Here is an 18,313-nt window from a genome sequence, read left to right as displayed (position 1 = left end):
AACTGGTTCTATGACTTCCTGGGACAGCATGTGATGAAGAACAGGTGGAAACAAAACAGTTTGATCTGGAAGATGACAAATAATCTGCTAGAGAAGGAGACATTTCCTCCCACTGCCAGCTATAGCCTTGAATTATATTCAGAACCCATTTGTCTAAAACTGTCTGTTACCAAAATGAAAAATGGAGATTCAGACTTTCTGGAAAAAAAATTGAGCCAGGGTGAGATGGGTTCACAAGGTCTCTTGAGTAGTCATTCAGACTTGTTGAAATGTCCTTGGTTTTGGGAGGTTTGAGACTTCTTTTTGGAACCCCCTTGCCATTTCTTCTTAAACGTCTGTTTACCTGTATTTTGTTGAGACTGTTTATTCTGTTTTGTTTGTTTTTTTTTTCCAAAACTGGACATGGAGATAGTAAAGCACTTGGAAATTTGCAAAAGGAGGGCTGAAATATCTTAATACATTTCCTGGATCAACTTGTCCCTTTCATCACACTTCTGAATCACCTCTTCAGCAGAGGGGCCAAACAGTAAACCTCTATCCAAGGGAGAATTTAAAATCTCATTTTAACATAATCTGGGAAGTTCTGAGAATATAGTCATGCAACCCCACTTCAAAACAGTACCGGTGGTCAAAGCCATGGAAGAAGTATTAACAGAGTCAAACACACACTGTAAACAATGCAAAGTGACCAGTGCAACAGAAGAAACTAAATTATTTAAAACAGATTTTTCCTCACAAGGGAAAATGCAGATAAAACACTCCTCATACTTTCACAATTTGTCAGAACAGACTTTAACATATGGCAATTCAAAATTCTAAAAATTGAAGTTGCAGAAGTGTACACTTTTTCCCCATACCTTAAAAACAAATCTGCCAAGGCTAGAAAGTTGCAATGAGGACGACTTTGTTCTTCAACGAAGAGGCTTTCTGCAGAAATTTGGGAATTACGGGAGTTGGGGGCTAGGCATAAAGGAGACCGGGGGGCTAATTGTGGAGTACACTGTCCTTTGGTGATTCCCCTGGTGGGGGGATTAGGGCAAAGAAGCTGCTGCACTTGTTGTTTAGGGGAGATGCTAAAAGATCACAGCAAGGCTGACCCCACTGACAGAAAATAATTTCTAACATTTTCATGTTGAGAGACCACTCGTGAGGTAGTAGAATGGATCTGCTTAATTTGTCTGCTATCACGTTGGACTTCCCAGGAATGTGCACTGCTATCAGAAAGCAGTTGGAAGAGATCACCCACTGCCTCACTCTGAGGACTTCTCGACACAAGTGGTAAGATCTGGCTTCTCCTTGTTTGTTGATGTACCAAACTACAGACATGTCATCTGTCTGAATCGCAACTGTCCTGTAAGGCAGAGAATCTTGGAAAGCTTGCAATGCTAAAAGTACCGCTCTCATTTCCAGGACAGTGATATGCATATTGGTCTCTTCGGGGGACTAAGTGTCTTGGACTGTTTTCCCCAAGAAATACCCCTCCACCCAATCTGGGAAGCGTCTGTGGTCACTACAGCCTTGGGCTGAGGGAGAATGAAAGGACAGCCATGTAGACCTGATCTGATTGAATCCACCACCAAAGCTATGTCTTAAATGTCTGAGTGATTCTTATTTTGGCTGATGTGCTTTGATAAAGAATAGACCACTGTGTTGCTAGCATCCACTGAAGAATTCTCATATGAAATCTTTCTAGAGGAACTAAAATTATGGCTGCTGACACTGACTCCAAAGTTTGAAGGATCAACTATGCTGAAATTTTAGTACTGTGAATTATTTTCCTGACCTGGAATCTGACAATCTGCACTCTTGACAGATGAAGAGAAGCTGTCACTGATATCACATTGAAAACCACTCCTATGAATTCCAATGATTTGAGATGGTTGTAAATGAGGCTTGTTATAATTTATGGTTATCCCCAGAAGGGAGCAAGTCTGGAGTACCTGATCTCTCACTCTTATTAATAGACACCTGGTTGGGGCAGTAATGAGCCAGTTGTCTAAGTATGGAAACACTAGGTATCCCTGCAGCCTCAAGTGAGCTGCTACCACTGCCATGCATTTGGTGAACACCCTGGGCACTGCAGTGAGGCCAAAGGGCAGTGCTTTGAACTGGTAGTGACTGGCTCAAAGCTGGAAGTTTAAATATCTTCTGGGATGTCTGTTCATTTTTATGTGATAGTACAGATCATAAAGGTCTATTGAGCACATCCAGTCGTCCTTGCCCAAAAAGGGCAGAATGGACTAAACTATGACAAACCGAAACTTTGTATATCAAACTGATTTATTCAAGTTGCTGAGATTCAAAATTGGTCTCCAGTCCCCAGTTTTCTTTGGCACTAAAAAGAATCCTGAGTAAATTCCGGATTCTATCTGGTCTGGTGGGATCTCTTGGATGACTTTTTACTAGCAGCTTTTGTATTTCTAGTGCTGCTGTTTTCCTCTGACTGGGTGGAACATTGGAAAATTTGTATAAAGACGGAGATGGAAGGGAAAAGGGAATTATATAATCTCTGGAAATACTCCTCTGCACCTACAAATCTTTTGTGACTCTCTGGTGCAGAGATAATTGACCCCTGATTGCCTTCACAGGGGAACAAGAGGGTCTCCTTTCTGGAGTTCTGGTAGGGTCTACTGGAGAAAGAATCTCTTGGCCCCTGGTTCTGGGATTGTTCAGGTGAAGTGTTGGAAGATATTGCAATACCCTGCTAGGTAGCCTAGAGACTTTGATATGTCTATCCCTGTGGTGTAGAATGATGGGGTCAAGGCGCAGAAACATCTGGGATGAAGAGGAAAGGTCTGAGGGAGGACAGACTGTCCATCTTGCTGAAGCAGAGAAAATTCTCTCCTCCAACTCAAAGGCACAATGCCCCAGGAAGAAAGCAGAGCCAAGAAGTCACACTTCCGCCCAACTGACATCATCTGCCCTGAGGGCAATCCAGCTGAGGCAGAGGTCGGAGCCGAGCTGTCCAATGCTAAGGCTTTGAGGGGCAGAAATGACTCAAATAACTTCAAAGTCGACTCTAACACCTCAGATCCAACAGGGATGCTATGGCTCTGAGAGTCATCTGGCTCAAAAAATGTCAGACTAGGAGTGCTCATAGACTTCCTTGGAGCCGAAGATACAAATATCTTCAGATTCAGTACAGACGGTACTGCATACTAGGATTCCGAGGCTCTGAAATGGAATTACAGATTGGAGAAGGAGCTAAGAGAGGTGGAGTAGTATGAACTAGGGCTTCCTGTCCCCAAGAGGTAGTGGCCAGGAGAACTCCCATCTGTATATGCACTGAGAGAAATCTCTTCATCATTCTGTCCACATCAGCTTCAGCCAGAGTTCCGAAAGCTAAGGATGGGGACTTAGAGTGCCGACATTCCATATAAGGAGAAGGTACTTTGGAAAGTACTGGATCAGTACTGGGTGAGTATCTAGTTCTTGGTAAGGGCTTCATATCAGAAGAGCTTGGATCCGAGGAGGCCACTGTTGGATCTGACACTGATACAGAGGCTGCCTTCAGATCCAATATATGTTTTTTTTTTGGTGGCTTCTTGGATCAGGGCGTCAAGGACTGACAACTCTTAAGGTCTAGGAGACTTAGTGGAAGCTTCCTTAAATTCTGATTTGGAGGGTTGAGCTTCAGCAATAGCCTCAGAGAAAGAAGTAGGGAGTAACCCTTTCAAAATAAGTTTTTTTGGTCTGCAATGGCATTCAGATTAAAGTTTTTACATATTCGACAGTCCACTTGATGGTGATCCAGGCCCAGACAATAAATGCATAAAGAATGTGTGCCGGATGACAGCAACTTGTGCCCACACTTTTGGCACTTAAACTCATAAGGACCTTTGTCTGACACCTCAAACTATAAAATATAAGAAAAGATTAAAGGAAAGAATTTTTTTTTTTACATAGGAAAAGGGAAGAAGAAAAAAATACCAATGATAGCACAAAGAATTATATTACATTAGTGTAAATACAGGATAAAAAGGACAACTACGAACAATGGCAAAAATATTACACTTGAGTGTAAGAGGGAGGATTTACAGAAAGGAATGGAATAAACTATTATGAAAAACAGAAATTTGAAGAAACGTATCATTTTATCAGTTGCTCGAGAGCTGAAGGTGACCACGTCTAATCGTGAAAGTGGCAAACAAGATCTGAAGTATGTTAGGAGTCGGTGCATTGTGGATAAGGGAGGAGCTCGAGAGCTTTTTGGTGACAGCGAGCTAAAGTAACGGCCGAGTCAGATCCAAGGATCGGATCCATGCCAACAATTGAGGATAGAATGAAAAATGACAATATCAGGTCAATCATTTCCCCATCCTCATTAGAAAGGGTATGATTGGAATTAACTAAGTGCTTAGCAGCAGTGGGATCAACTAAAGGTATATCTGCTGTGTCAGGTTTGGAAACAGTGTACAAATGTTTAAAAAACTGAGGAACTTTATACATCCTATCTGCCTTTTTAGGGGCAGATGGCTGACTATCAGAAAAACTGCAGGCAGTAATACACATAGCCTCTAAATCAGATGGAACAGGAAGAATGGGAGTAGGTTCTGGAAAATCCTTCTGTAACAACTCTTAGTATTTTCAAAAGGAAAGCGAAACCTCAGCGTTCTCACACTGAAAACACTGGCACATTCTAGCACTAGTCTCAGAGAAAGAGAAATGCTCACAGGGGGAATCAGAAACCAAGGTCTCGTCTGAGACTGACTCAGAAATCTGAGGAAAAAAATTATCTGCCTGTGCATCTTTCTGTTCAGCTTCAGAATCTTGAATCTCTTCATGAAAACAGGAAACCTTTTTTCTTTTACCTGAAACTACTTTACAAGAAAGATCAATAGCCTGAATTAAACCATTAGACAGACCCAGTAAACTACTTCTATCCAAAGAGAAATGAGGAAGAGCAGATACATGCTTGGTTTTCTATTTCTTTTTGAAAAGAAAAATGGGGTCAACATTGTTATTAATGGCAGAAGCAGCTTCCCCATGGATGGGAACAGAATTCTGACACAGCAGGGAAACCTTCCCTGTTCCCTCTCCATGGACCAACAAGAGTGGTTCTTCCTCGACGACTGAGGAGCCTCAATAGCTGCAGAGAATGTTGCTAACTTCCTGTCCATACTGACTGTAGGTGCTACACCAGAGCGATCCAGAGTAAAAGTTGAGTGGTCTGAGGTACAACAAATGACCACAGCAGAGTCACCTACCTATGGCTGAGGCAAACTGCTAGCCTGCTGTGGTGGCAAAGGGTATTTGCTTTATTTTCTTTTCTTTTTATGGCTTGAAGAAGGACTGACCATGAGACTGGCAGTCCAATCCATGTTCAAGCAGAAAATGGTGCCTCTTTCCTGAGGAAGAAAATTAGCAACTGCTGGTAAACACTACCAGTCCACAAAAGTTACTTTTTTGACAGAAAGAAATACAGTTAAAAGCACTTTAAAACACTATGCCAACCTCACAGAAGTAAAATAAACACAATTTCTCACAGAAAAAATGTTTTGGTTACTTTACACCTCTTTAAAACTGACAGAAGAAAAAATAGACTCTCTGTTTACAAGTATGTTACAGTCTGGAGACAGTCCATTAAAACACAGAACTTCTAGCTTTAAAATAACTTTCCTAAAGTGGAAAGTAATAAGCCATAACCAAGATTAAAATAATGGAAGTTTTCCCCAAAAGAAACTGATCTGCCCAGCAAAAGGAAATACTGTTGGTCCTCAAAACTCTCAGAGGAGCATACTTTTCAGTGGCAGTAAAGCTCTGAAGGGCTTAGCACCCAAACCTGTCTTTTATTCAGCTCAGCTTGAGTTGCCTGACAGTTTGGGAGCACGGAAGGTGCCCTGAAGCTGGCTGGCTGCTATACCCTTGGCAGGATATAACCAATATAGCTAAGGCTACTGTAGCAGTGAACAATATGATGGATTTCTCAGCATTTCCCTTGCCTTTCATCATTTTATCTTATCTGTCAAGCCTGTTTGTTTAAATAAAAAAATGTCCAAGGCTCAAGCCAAATACATTAATCCAGATATCCACCTTTTAAAAACAAGTTGAAACTTGGACTACATTTTGCTGAACTGCTGTAGGATTCTTTCCAGTCAGAGTGTTCGCTTTACCTTTTTACGTGAATGTTCTTTCAGGTTTTCCAAATTTCTTCTTTGTTAACATCCAGGCAGAGTAATTACTAGCCAGTGACTGAATTTTACTCAAATAGCAGTTTTTGTTTTCACACTGGGAAAGCTGAAATTAAGCCACTGCTTACTGTGCAGCTATGCTGTAAGTGAAATAACATTCCTTTGTGAATGCACACGGCAGTACTGCTCTGTGTTATGGATGTGTCCACACATGGATTACTCTGGAACATGGTTCAGCTATATAAACCTACAGATAAAAGCTACAGTCAGATTGCAAAATAGTGAAAGGGTATTTGTAACATAAATGGAAGGCTAGTGCAGAAAGATTTTATTGTAAGCACTGCAACTAGACTGCCAATGAGACAATGGCATAGGAACAAGATGAAATAAAACAGTGTGTTGCTAACTGTCAATCTGGTGTGAATTTAGGTAAAGCACTTAGGCATTTTTATCATAGACATTTATAATAAAGCTTGCAAAAGAAAATTGCTTTTGAAATTAAATTTAAAATTTGGAAAGGCAATCAAGACTTCTTTAATGTAGACAGAAATACAATTGAGGAAGCCCAAGACATATGTTGATGGCAATACTTCAGGCTGAAATGCAAGATATTTTGTTAAATAGCCTTACACTTCCTTCTTACCTCCTTACTGTTAGAATATATCAGCTCAATTTCTTTCACTTGTTATACTTTTGCCCTATATGACTCTGCCTTCTCATCACATACCTGTACACCACTTCTGCATCATCTAAACAATTTTACTTGTAATGAGGTTTAAAAAAGCCATTCTCTTGTAACCATAAGTGTGCAAATCTGAACAAATCTTCAGTTGTATTGTAAAAACAGCTGTTCACATTATGCCAGCCTGATAGTACAGAGGCAGGGTGTCCATCTGCATATTTGGTGACCCAAGGCTGGCAATGGACTTGGATAAGCTGAGGGATAGAATGTACTACCTGTGGGAATGGAGTGTAAGGAGAACACTGCCCATGCAACCTCTGGTGGACACTAGGAGCTTTGCAGGTGGCCTACTAAACACTGTGACATCACTGCAATGCTGCTGACACAGACAGGAACCTTGACTGGTCACCACACACATGAAGACTCTAGGTACCTCGGTCCAGAACACCTAATATTTTCCAACTATCCATACAAGATTTCCTAGCAGCATATCTTCTTGCCGCCTTAAGTATGAACAAATCCAGTCTAGGGGGAATATTGTGGTCATTTTCCTTGGTCAAGCTGAAATGAAGAGAGAACCACCATTGCCTTTGCTAAAACTGGGTCACCACTACAATTTTTGAGGAGTTGTTCTGGATTTTTAGGATAATTCTGGTAATCAGTGGGATGAAAATGAATCTGTCTTCTAGATCCTCCTGCAAGGAGCACAGTTTCTTTAATTGTCTGTTCTGAAGGAAGGGAACAGATCAAACTGAGGTGTTCTCTACAGATAGCTCAATTATTTGAAGATCCCAGGATGAATTTTCTATGCATGGAGGCTCTGGCCTGGTTCTGATGAGGTTGTCTGTAATAGGTTTTTGCTCTCATGGAATCTATGAAGTCTGACGAATCTGACTGAGTTGAACTGCTACCTCTCAGGCCATCATATATGTTTGTTTTAAGAACCCCAGCACTGTATATACTAGTAGAGGTGCTGTTGACCAGAGAGACTCAAGACATTCAAAGCATTGATAACAACCAACATTTCCCTGAAATGTATGTGCTTCTGTCTGTCTACAGGAATCCAGAAAGCTTGCACTTTTCTCCCTTTTGAAATAGCTCCCTATGCAAGATCTGAAGCATCTGTATCAATTGACTGGAGTGGGGACAGAAAGAAGAATGGAAGACATGGATTGCTAGCTATCTGATCTATCCATCATCCTATGTTCCTCTTCACAAATAGTATAATCTGAAAAGTCAAATTACATAAATGTGGAGTCCAGAATTATCTGAGATACCACTGTATTTTCCTCATGTGTAGACTGGCAAAGAGTAACATGGTGATCATTGATGCCATGTACCCTAGACTACTGAAAAACTATTTTGCAAAAGTTTTGTTTAGCTGAAGAAACTTAGGAAGAGCTGTTGAAATACTTCTACATTGTCTGAAAGAAGGAAAGCTTTTCTCTTGGCTGAGTCCAGCAAACATCCCAGGAATACCACTTTGGGTGAAGAAATGAGAGAAGACTTCTGTTAGTTGATTTAAAATTCTAGACTGAGTAGAAGTTCCTGAACAGTTTTTAGAGACTCTTGACAGCTAGAAAAAAAAAGAGTCTGCAAAGATTTGACAATCGTCCAAATATGGGAAAAGGTGTATGCCTTGGATCTGCAGTGTTATAACTGAGGATAGACATTTTGTAAATATTTTTGGTGCAGTGGAGAGTCCAAAGGTAAAATAGATAAACTGATAATGTAAACTAGATATAGCACATGTTAAGAAATGCCTGAACTGCTTCCAATAGGGAATCTGGTAATCTGTATCCTTTAGGTATAGTTTTGCCATGAAAGCTAGGTTTGGGATCAAAGGTCAAGATTCTGATTGACAATATCTTGAAGTTAGTATTCAGGGGCAAATACTACACTCACAGTACTTACATGCACAATATCTTTTCCCACTCTAAACATTAATCTAGGTAAAGATTTTAGTCATAAATTAAACTTTTTCTCACAAAAGTTCACCAAGCACTGAGAACACATTTAACATAATAAACATGTCCAACCCACTCACTTTGTTTCCATAAACATTCACACACATTTTTTGCCACAATAATCCAAGTTTTCCAAATAAAAATTAATTTTAGAAGGAAGTTTTTTCCCATCAGGGACCTATTTGCCCAGGTTGAAGATCATAGCCAACTAACAGGTAGATTGCCAAAGAAGTGCTTGCTTCAGTAGAAAAAAAAAACCTCTGAAGCTTTTTGTACTCCTACAGCCTTTTATAGGGAGCACTCTGCAAACTCCTGGCAGGGAGAGTGCCTGGAAGTTGCCCAAACCTTTTGGAAGCTGGCCGGTGCAGGTGGGGTACATAGCTTACGTTAATGCAACAGTGATTCATTTTAGAACATCATGACATTCATCTATTTATAGAGAGAATTACATGATTTGAAAAATAGCATTTGGGCAGTGACCAAACGAGAGATAGTAGCATGATATAATCTTATTTACATAAAGGTAATTATTTAAGGAGAATGTTTATGGTTGTGATGTAACTTGAGAAGGTATTTTATTATGTTTGGAGAAAGGCAGTATATTGTATTTTTAACAAGTGCATTTATAGATGGGAGTATAATCATACTGAGTACTGACAGTGCCAAGAAAGAGGACTTAGTACACCAAGGCACAGCAATACACCACAGAAGTCTTTTGTAGAGTCTAGAGAATCTCAAGTAATTTCACTTCACTGTAAGAGAGTGCAGCAGACAACTTCAGTGATGAGTACTGAGAAATGAATTATAAGAGGATTCATTTTTTTCCATGGGAAGATGAGCACATCCATCATCACTCTGACAGATAATTCAATATTAAATGACATGGATTAAAGATGGCATATCCAAAGTAAATATGCTGTTTTATCATATCCTTCTTAGACTGGAAATCTGTGCGTGTTTTTGTAGGTGTGTGTTTGTGTGTGCGTGTGTGCATGTGTGTTTCTGGATCAATATGTTTTTCTGTGTCTGCTCTGCCAAGGGTGCAAAGGTATATATGTATGCACGTGTTTGGGGGTAACACAGAGCATCCTCAACAATAAAATAAATAAAACATAATAAACAGCAATAATTTAAGCCCTCAAGAATTTTCTGTTTACAAACCTTTAAAGCTTCACTGCCGGGTATTAAGATAACCTATGTTTTAGATGCACAACATAATGCACAAATTTTGCCTTTGTGGTACTTTTTTTCATAGTTTACATACCTTGTTTTCTAAAGAATACCAAAGGGTGATGCAACAGCCTATTATTAATGGATTTTCCACCTTCTACTACCATGAATCACATCATCGTACAAAAAAAGCCAGCAGTTTTAATGTCTAGACTTCAACAGACTAAAAGATATACAAAATGCCATTTCATACTCTGCAGCATTTTCAACTTTACAGTGTCAGGAAACCTGATGTGTATCTGGTCATAATGTAAATAATCTCCATTATAAAGAATGGAAGCCATGGTTGTCCCCAGTATTTGCTTTCTCTTACCTCTGATGAATGAATGAGTTGAGGCATGTGAAGATGAGTAGAGGAAGCATTGCGCAGAGAGTCATGACATTGTTGAACTTCAGTTGCAAGGCAGTGCGGGGAGGAGGTAATGTGTAATTTGCTGTTGTGTTGAACCTGGGGCCTTCTTGTCCTAACCTTTCTGTGAAATACTGAAAAAGAAACAGGTTGAAACATCATGTCATAACTGTGAAGGCAAATGACTGTGTCTTTTTTAATGCAGCATCTTAAATTAAAATTATAATATCAATATAATTCAGCTAAACATTTTTATAGAAGACAACTATTTTGGTAAACCAATAAATAAAAGGCTTTTTCACATTATGCTAGTATTTGTGTATAGACAGGCCAGCAAGGACATTACAGCTACTGTACTAACTATATATGTTTTAGAATATTCCTAATGTGAGGTTTTCTACTGCAAATTAAGGACTAAATATGAGAATCCAACTACACAGAAAAATGTATAAGGTTTGCATCTAAAACATTACTACACACTGCAGGTCCTTAAGTTCCCAGACTATTACTAGTCAATTAATCTTGTAGACTATTAGGAGACTATCCATACAGTGCCTCTTGCTTGTTCTCTCTATCAATAAAGCCATACAGCCCAGCCCTGTTGTGCTTTGTTTTCTGGTCAATTAAGGAGCTGCTCTGCTAAGTATGGAGTGGGACTATTATTAGGTAAAGGATACTTTGAAAGAGATGTCTATCATGCCAAACATTTCTAGACACACTGCAATTTAGATTTAAATCCAAGCAACATGCGCTGATCATAGTACCAGTTTTATGATAAGTAACAGATCAGATTGGATGGGTTGTCAATAAACAAAGCAGAAGTCACAATCCAGGAGTCTTTAAGACAAGTCTTACTCTAAGATTCTTGGAAGGAAGCTGAGGTTCCTGTGCATAAGCTACAACCAAAATAGGCTTTTTGACACCATATTGCATCTAGGAAGCAGGGACATATGTTTACACTACTGTGCTTAATCCATCTAACCATTTAAATCTTTTTTGTGTGGTTCATGTAATCTTTTTGTCCTACTGATGTCACAAACCAGGGTGAGGTCGCGCGTATGGGTTACTCAAGTGGAGCTTGACTTGCGGATATGTAGCAGCCCCATCAAGGTAGGGTCTGAGATTGCACTGTATGCCAAACAGAGGTCACCTATGAGGAGTCTGTATGCAACTGGGTACAGGGACAGGGTTTTTAACCTATCTGTGTAGGGTAAATGTTTGAGGCCCTGGATTCTCCTGGTGAGGAACCTCTGTGGTCTCTCCAGCTGCTGCATGTGCTTTGTGAGGTAAATGCCAAAGGGGGGGGGGGGGATTGTACTCAATAATTGGCCTTATAAGGGAAGAATACAGGGATATTATGACCTCCTTGTCCCTGGATGAGATACCCCTACTTATGAGTTGGGCCATGTAGAAAGCCTTCCATACAACGGAAGCAACATGGTGGTCAAAAGTCAGGTTGCTATCAACCTGGGTGCCCAAATCCCTCAAGATTGATTACGTGCTTAGGACGTTGTTATTAATGTGATAATGTGTGGGGACATCACTCTCCCCAAAGGGGATGATGATGATGATACATTTTTTTTGGCATTCAGCTTGAGGACATATTTCTGGCACCCTTCATTTGTTTGGGTAAGATCCTCTTTGAGGATGTCCATATCACTTGGGGAATTGATGACCGCGCCCAACTTGCAGTCATCTGCAAACATGGCCAGCCACAGCCCACTGGTTTTGGCCTGCACCTCAGAGAAGTATATCCCGAACAACAGAGGCCCCAAGACCAATCCCTGGGGTACGCCGCTTGTTACGGGTCTACTCCTTGAGGTGGCTTTGCCTATTTTGATTAGATGGATTCTATCAGTGAGCCAGTTTCCTACCCATCTAGTAACATATGGATTGATACCTAGTTGAGAGAGTTTATCTATTATGCCCGAGTGGGGAATAGCGTCAAAGTCTTTGGCCAGGTCAAGGCAGGCAGTGGGCAGCATCCCCTTGTCCATGGCTTTGGTGACTGTCTCAAAGAAGTCGACCAGATTTAACAGACATGACCTCGCCTTGACAAAGCCAAAATGTATGAGGTTGAGTGTTTGGAAGGTTACAAATGTCCCTGTTAATGAGGTCCATGATAATCCATTCCATGGCCTTGCAAATCAGGCTAGTTAGGCTGATGGATCTATAATTTCTTGTAATCACAAAATGCAAGTGCAACAGAACACAAACAAGCTGTTGGCTACAATAAAGGCTGTCCCTCCAAATGTTCCTCTTTTCAGAAGAACAAAACGATCACAAAGCACCTCCACAAGTAAGCACACGTTGTAGTTCCCAAAGAATTTAATGTATTCACAAAATATAAATAAAATAATAAAAATAAATGGATTAAGTGCTTTCATCTCCCCTCCAGAGACTTCATCAGAATCAACATCCAAAAGACTTTGCCCATTTTATATCATCCAGAAATTAATTTCATTGGCCATCCAATTAAGTACATCACATATTAACTATTAAAATGCATAGTGCATGTAAAAAAACAAGAAATTAAACTTCCATTTGCTAGACAACAATTTCATAAATCATAAAAAAAAAATCATGTGTATATATATATATATATATATATATATATATATATATATATATATATATATATATATATATATATATATATATATAGATATCTATATATATATATATATATATATATGTGTGTGTGTGTGTGTAAAAGTGCAATTTATGAAAAACAGTTTATAAAAACAATATATAGCAGTATGTAACCGTGCTAAAATTACTAGGGGTGAAAAACTAACTATTGCAAGAGCCCTAACATCTATTATAGCAGCAAGTATTAGAGCTTATCAAATATAAAACTTATCAAATAAAACTGTATTATAAAAAACTGTATATAACTACATTATTGAGTTAATAAGTAATAAATAAGAACTGTAAAAACAGTGTTAAAAACATTAATATAAATATATATAAAATATGAAATGTGGATATAAACATATGGGTATAAAAAATGTGGATATAAAAACATTTATATGTATATATTGTTATAGGTCTGATCTTTTGGGGTTGGATGCTAGTAATTTTAGGGCTGGGGTGATAGATATGTGATCATTTAACCCTGGGCTATTACATGCATCCAACCTCAACTGCCAAACCATTTCCCGAAATTCTAATCTAGTCTCCCAATCCCCCCCCCCCCCAATCTGCTTCACTTCCTCCAATATTCAGAATTTGTAATCAGCTTTTTTTATATGTTAATAAATGTCTATATAGAGCATTGTTTTTGTTTTTCCTATTAATATCGTACATATGCTCATATATACGTAGTCTCAAGTTGTGCTCTGTCTTCCCTATGTAGTATGCCCAGCATACAGAACAATAAGCAAAATACACCACTCCTTTAGTGTAGCAACTAGAGTATGTCCTACCCTTAAGCTTACAAAAAATACTGGGTATGTCTAGATCTTTCGTTCCCGCTATAAAGGGACAATGGGAGCACCTACCACATTTAAAGGTACCAAGTTTAGGACATGCCCCTTCTCTACTGTCTCCCTTTTTCTTTTCTAGTATATTCTTTAAATTGTGGTTCCTTTTAAAACTATATCTAAGAGGTTTCTGAAAAAAATCCACCTTAGTGGGCATCCTTCTAAACATATCCCAGGTGTTGTTAATACATTTCTTCACCCACCCAATATTAGCATAGTGTGTTAATATCAAGTATGGTAGTTATGGTGCAATCTGTTCAGTCCCCACCAAACTCTTTTTGATACCAACTATTTCTCCACTGTCAGTAGTGGTAGGTAAACAGATCCCCACCCCTGAACAACACTACTTTTAATGGGATTAATTAAGTTATCCGGGTACCCTCTTTCCTCAAACAGTGTGTGGACATAATTAATTTCATTCACAAAATCAGTTTTGTCCGATGTCATCCTTGGTATTCTAACCATTTGTCCTTTTACAATGTTACATTTAAGAATATATGGGTGATCACTATCATAGTGCAGGTACGAGTTGGAGAAACACTCTTTTCTATAGATACCAGACCTATTGGCTTTGCTGGTATAGTCTTTAGATAACTTAATATCTAAACAGTGGGTCTCATTCAACCCTAATTCGTATGTAAGCTGTAAAAACTTTGTCGTATGGTTCAAATATTCCATGAAACCTGGGATTAAATCTCTAGTTCCTTGCCATAAAATAAATATATCATCCAGGAATCGGTAATAACCTTTATTGGAGCCAACAGCTTGTTGAGGTCTATAATTTCCCAGATCGGTGGATGCTCCTACTTTGTCCTACTGTCCTCCACTTGGCTGGGACAAAACCGGTACTCAGGGTTTGGTTGAATAGGGTGCCTAATGGTGCTGCAAGTTTATTTCTGAGTTCATGTTGGATGCAGCCTGGGATGTTATCAAGTCCCATGGAGGCTGTATTTTTTTGCCTTTGAGAGGGCAGTGAGGACCTGTTCCCTAGAGATAAGGGGAGTGGGGCAGGTACTGGGGATGTCCTGATTTACTGATGGGGGGACAGAGGGGTAACATTTTCGCTGAATCTGTCAGCCAGTAGGTTGGTTATATACACAAGATTTGGGTATGTGGTGCTCTTGCCCACCAGTTTTGGGTGCTTCCTTTGAGACTGCAGACATATGTGAAGAAGGCCTTATGATTGTCTCTAGTAGATGTGGCCAATTTGGAATTGAAGTTGGCTTTAGAGGCTTTCACTAGTGCACTCATTTGCTTGCTCACTAAGAAGAGATTGCTTCCAACTGGGCACTTGCTCCATCTTGGTCCTGGACAGCAATTTTTTCCTTTTGTTATATAGTTTATGTATTGCAGATGTCCAACAGACAGGTTTACTCTTCCTTGTGGAGGATGATTTTGTCCTGTCAGGTATTCCTGATTCCATGCATCTATATAAGTGCTCGTATAGTACTTTGGTGTAGATTTGGATATTGGTGCCAGTTCCTACAGAGTGGGAGGGGGCTGTGAAGCTGTTTATACCATCCCTCAGGAGGTTGTAATCAGCTTTGGAGAAGTTTTTTTGTTTGACCCTAGCTAGAGGGACGCCAGGGGAGATGCTGGCTTCGAAAGTGACCGCTTTATGGTCAGATCTTACCAGGGAGGATGATACTGTAGGGGTGCTGCAGTGGTTACTCATGTTGGTTAATACCAACTCCAAGATATTATCACCTCTTGTGGGGGTATCGACTACCTGTTCCAAGGCATTTGCATTGATAAAATTAAGGAATCTCTGGGCATTTGTGTTCTAGCATGAGTAGTTTTTCCAGTCTATGGTTGGGTAGTTAAAGTCGCACAGGATCAGGGTAAAGGGTTGAATCTTGATAGATTTGAAGAGGTCCAGATAGGTGGAGTGGGCATCTTAGGTCAAATTTGTGGGCCTGTAGCTAGCTATGATTTGAATAGGGGTCTTGTCATTGTTTAACTGCACCTGGAGTGTCTTCTGTGCATCATATTGTTTGACCAGCCTGGAGGTGTGTGTATCTTTAATATATATTGCAACTCTGCCTCCTTTGGCTTTGCTGCCCACAGTTTGGAGTCTGGATGTATGATAAGATGAGTAACCAAATAAGGCTGGAGTGCTCTCTGCAGCTTTGAACAAGGTTTCTGTGACTGCACAAATGTCAGCATCTTCCAGGGTAAGAATGCATGCAATGAGTGTAGTTTTATGTTTAGACTCCTAGTGTTTTGCAGCATGACTTTTAATTTGCATTTTGTTGAACTTTTTGTTGGTTGTATTGACCTCATGACTCTTCCTAAAAAGGCACTATGGGGGAAGCAAGGGCCTTTCCCAAAAGCCTGAAGCCCAAGTGAGACAGATGCAGGCCATCTCTAGCAAAGCATCGTGGTCTGTCGATCATATCTTCCCAGGCTGTCAGGTACTGGATCCCCCTAGAATGACACCAGAAACTAAGCTAATTGTTCAAGTCAATCATTTTCTGTTTGCATTGAGGCACCATTCTAGGTGACAGTACAATCCTGCTTAAGACAAGGGACATACTGCCTGGGACACATATTCACCAAGCTCAATCATGTCTTTCTTCATATACTCCAGGGAGGTATGTCTCAAGTCGTTCACCTCAACATGGACTATGACAGAGTCATAACAGTACCTGTTGTTGAGAGACTTGAGTGCGTGTGATATGGCGGATTCTGGCACCTGATAGACAACTAACTATAACTTTCTCCTTATCCAGCCTGGTAAGAGGCACATCTGTGTGTCTCACAATGGAGTCTCCTACGACTAAGATGTTGGGTTTATGGTTAGGCCTTAGTGGTTGCTTGACCCAGGGTGTGTGAACTATGCGTGGTGTGGAGGGTTGTGTAGTTTGCATGTGTTTTTGCCACTGAGGTCTTCTTTGTTTGCGTTTGTTTCTGTTGAGGACCTCCGCATATGTGGGTGAGTGTTATGTAGTTGTGAATGGTGTTTGAGGTGTAGTGATCGTGTTGACAACCTTCTCAGTGCCAGATATACTGGCCTGTAAGGGACAGAGCATAGAATCTAGGTTCTTAATGTAATTGCATCTCTCACAAATTGCGTTCCTAGGTGGTAGTAGTAGATGGTTGTCCATGTACATGAGGCAGTTGCTACACTGTCTCAGGATGCCCATATCAACCATGCTAGCAGGAGAAACTGTAGGGAATTGTCCATCCATATCTGTCATAATCTGAGGAACAGAGGCCAGGAAGAGCTAAGGGGTAGGCCTAAAGTCCAAGTGCTTAAACCAAAACTAAGAGTAACACTTATTCAGGGAGAACCTTCTTGGTGTTTGGTGAGGGTAGGAAAAAGGGAATGTAATAACCCCTGGATATAATCTGGAGCAACCACTGATCATTTGTTACAGATGCCCAGGCATTTGGGTGCATCAAAAAATGACCCCCAACCGCCTCCAGGACAGGATAGCTGGGCAATGCCTCAGGGATGCTGAAAGGGCTTCTCATAGAAAGGTTCTCTGGAGCCATGATTCTGAAGACCCCTTCTGCCTCTAGGATAGCATCTACCACTGAATTCCCTTCCCCAGCCACTGGAAGAGGAATCATCTGGAGCATCTCGAAAGGAACCCTGCGACTTGCAGAACCAAAGCTACTTAATCCCCTTTTGGTTTCTGGACAAGGTCCTTTGGGGGGGTAGAAAACTTGATCCCGACCACCGACAGTGTCTTGCCCTCCTGCTCTCTGCGGGTTAAAGTTTCTTTGATTGATGGTCCAAAGAGCAACAAACCATCGAAGGGGGTATTAGTAAAAGATGCCTTGAAAGGCTCCGCGAACCCGTATAGCTGCATCCAAGAATGATGCCTCAAGGCAATGCCTGCACCGGCCGCTCAAGAGGTACCCTCCTCTGCATTGGAAATCAACCTCATCGAGGAATTAGCAATAGCTGAAAGAGTAGCGAGCTTGGGAGACACCTGCTTCAGGTTCTCTGCTGACATCAACTCTGAAAGGGATTTGGTCAGTTCAGAAACCAGATCCCTTTGGAGGCAGGTAAAATGCGCCAGGTAATTTAGGACTCTCAGTCCAATCATGGCTGAAGTGCAAACACACTTCCCATGTCTGTTGATTGCCCAAAATACTCAGTTTGGGAGATGGACATTGGAGCGCCATTCAGTCAGCTCCTTTCTAGTGGCAGCAGCAACAACAATACCATCAATTGGCATGCCCTTGCTCCAGTGTGTTCTGTCTGCAGGGGGAGGGGTCTCAAGAACTTATTTGCCTTCTTAGGAACGGGTTCCACAGTGTCAGGTTCCTTCCATGCCCTATCAGCAATGAGGTCCACAAGCTTGTCTGCAGGGGGGGGGGACCAGGAAGTAGAGAGACCCATTCCATAAGCCTTCAGGAAGACAGATTCCTCTGAAGATGGGGGCTGCTGGACCATCCACCTATCTATTTCAACAACTCCAGAATGTCTCCAAAAGAGACATCATCTGGCAGAGATC

The 18,313-nt window shown here is 40.6% G+C and overlaps 1 protein-coding gene across 6 annotated transcripts in view; it reads right to left on the bottom strand.

Annotated features, from left to right (window-relative positions):
- Positions 1-18,313, bottom strand: part of SLC29A1 (solute carrier family 29 member 1 (Augustine blood group)) — a 1,418,904-nt gene that overhangs the window by 497,518 nt on the left and 903,073 nt on the right. For all 6 annotated transcript variants that reach the window (XM_044060805.1, XM_044060813.1, XM_044060823.1 and 3 more), the window contains one exon: positions 10,324-10,493. In XM_044060805.1, the coding sequence (XP_043916740.1) occupies positions 10,324-10,493 (170 nt within the window). The remainder of the gene's footprint in view (positions 1-10,323; positions 10,494-18,313) is intronic.

The sequence above is a fragment of the Protopterus annectens genome, chromosome 1.part0, assembly GCF_019279795.1.
Source record: "Protopterus annectens isolate FY-2018-M chromosome 1.part0, PAN1.0, whole genome shotgun sequence".
Taxonomy (NCBI): Eukaryota; Metazoa; Chordata; order Ceratodontiformes; family Protopteridae; genus Protopterus; species Protopterus annectens.
This window is presented reverse-complemented; position numbering and strand designations above follow the sequence as displayed.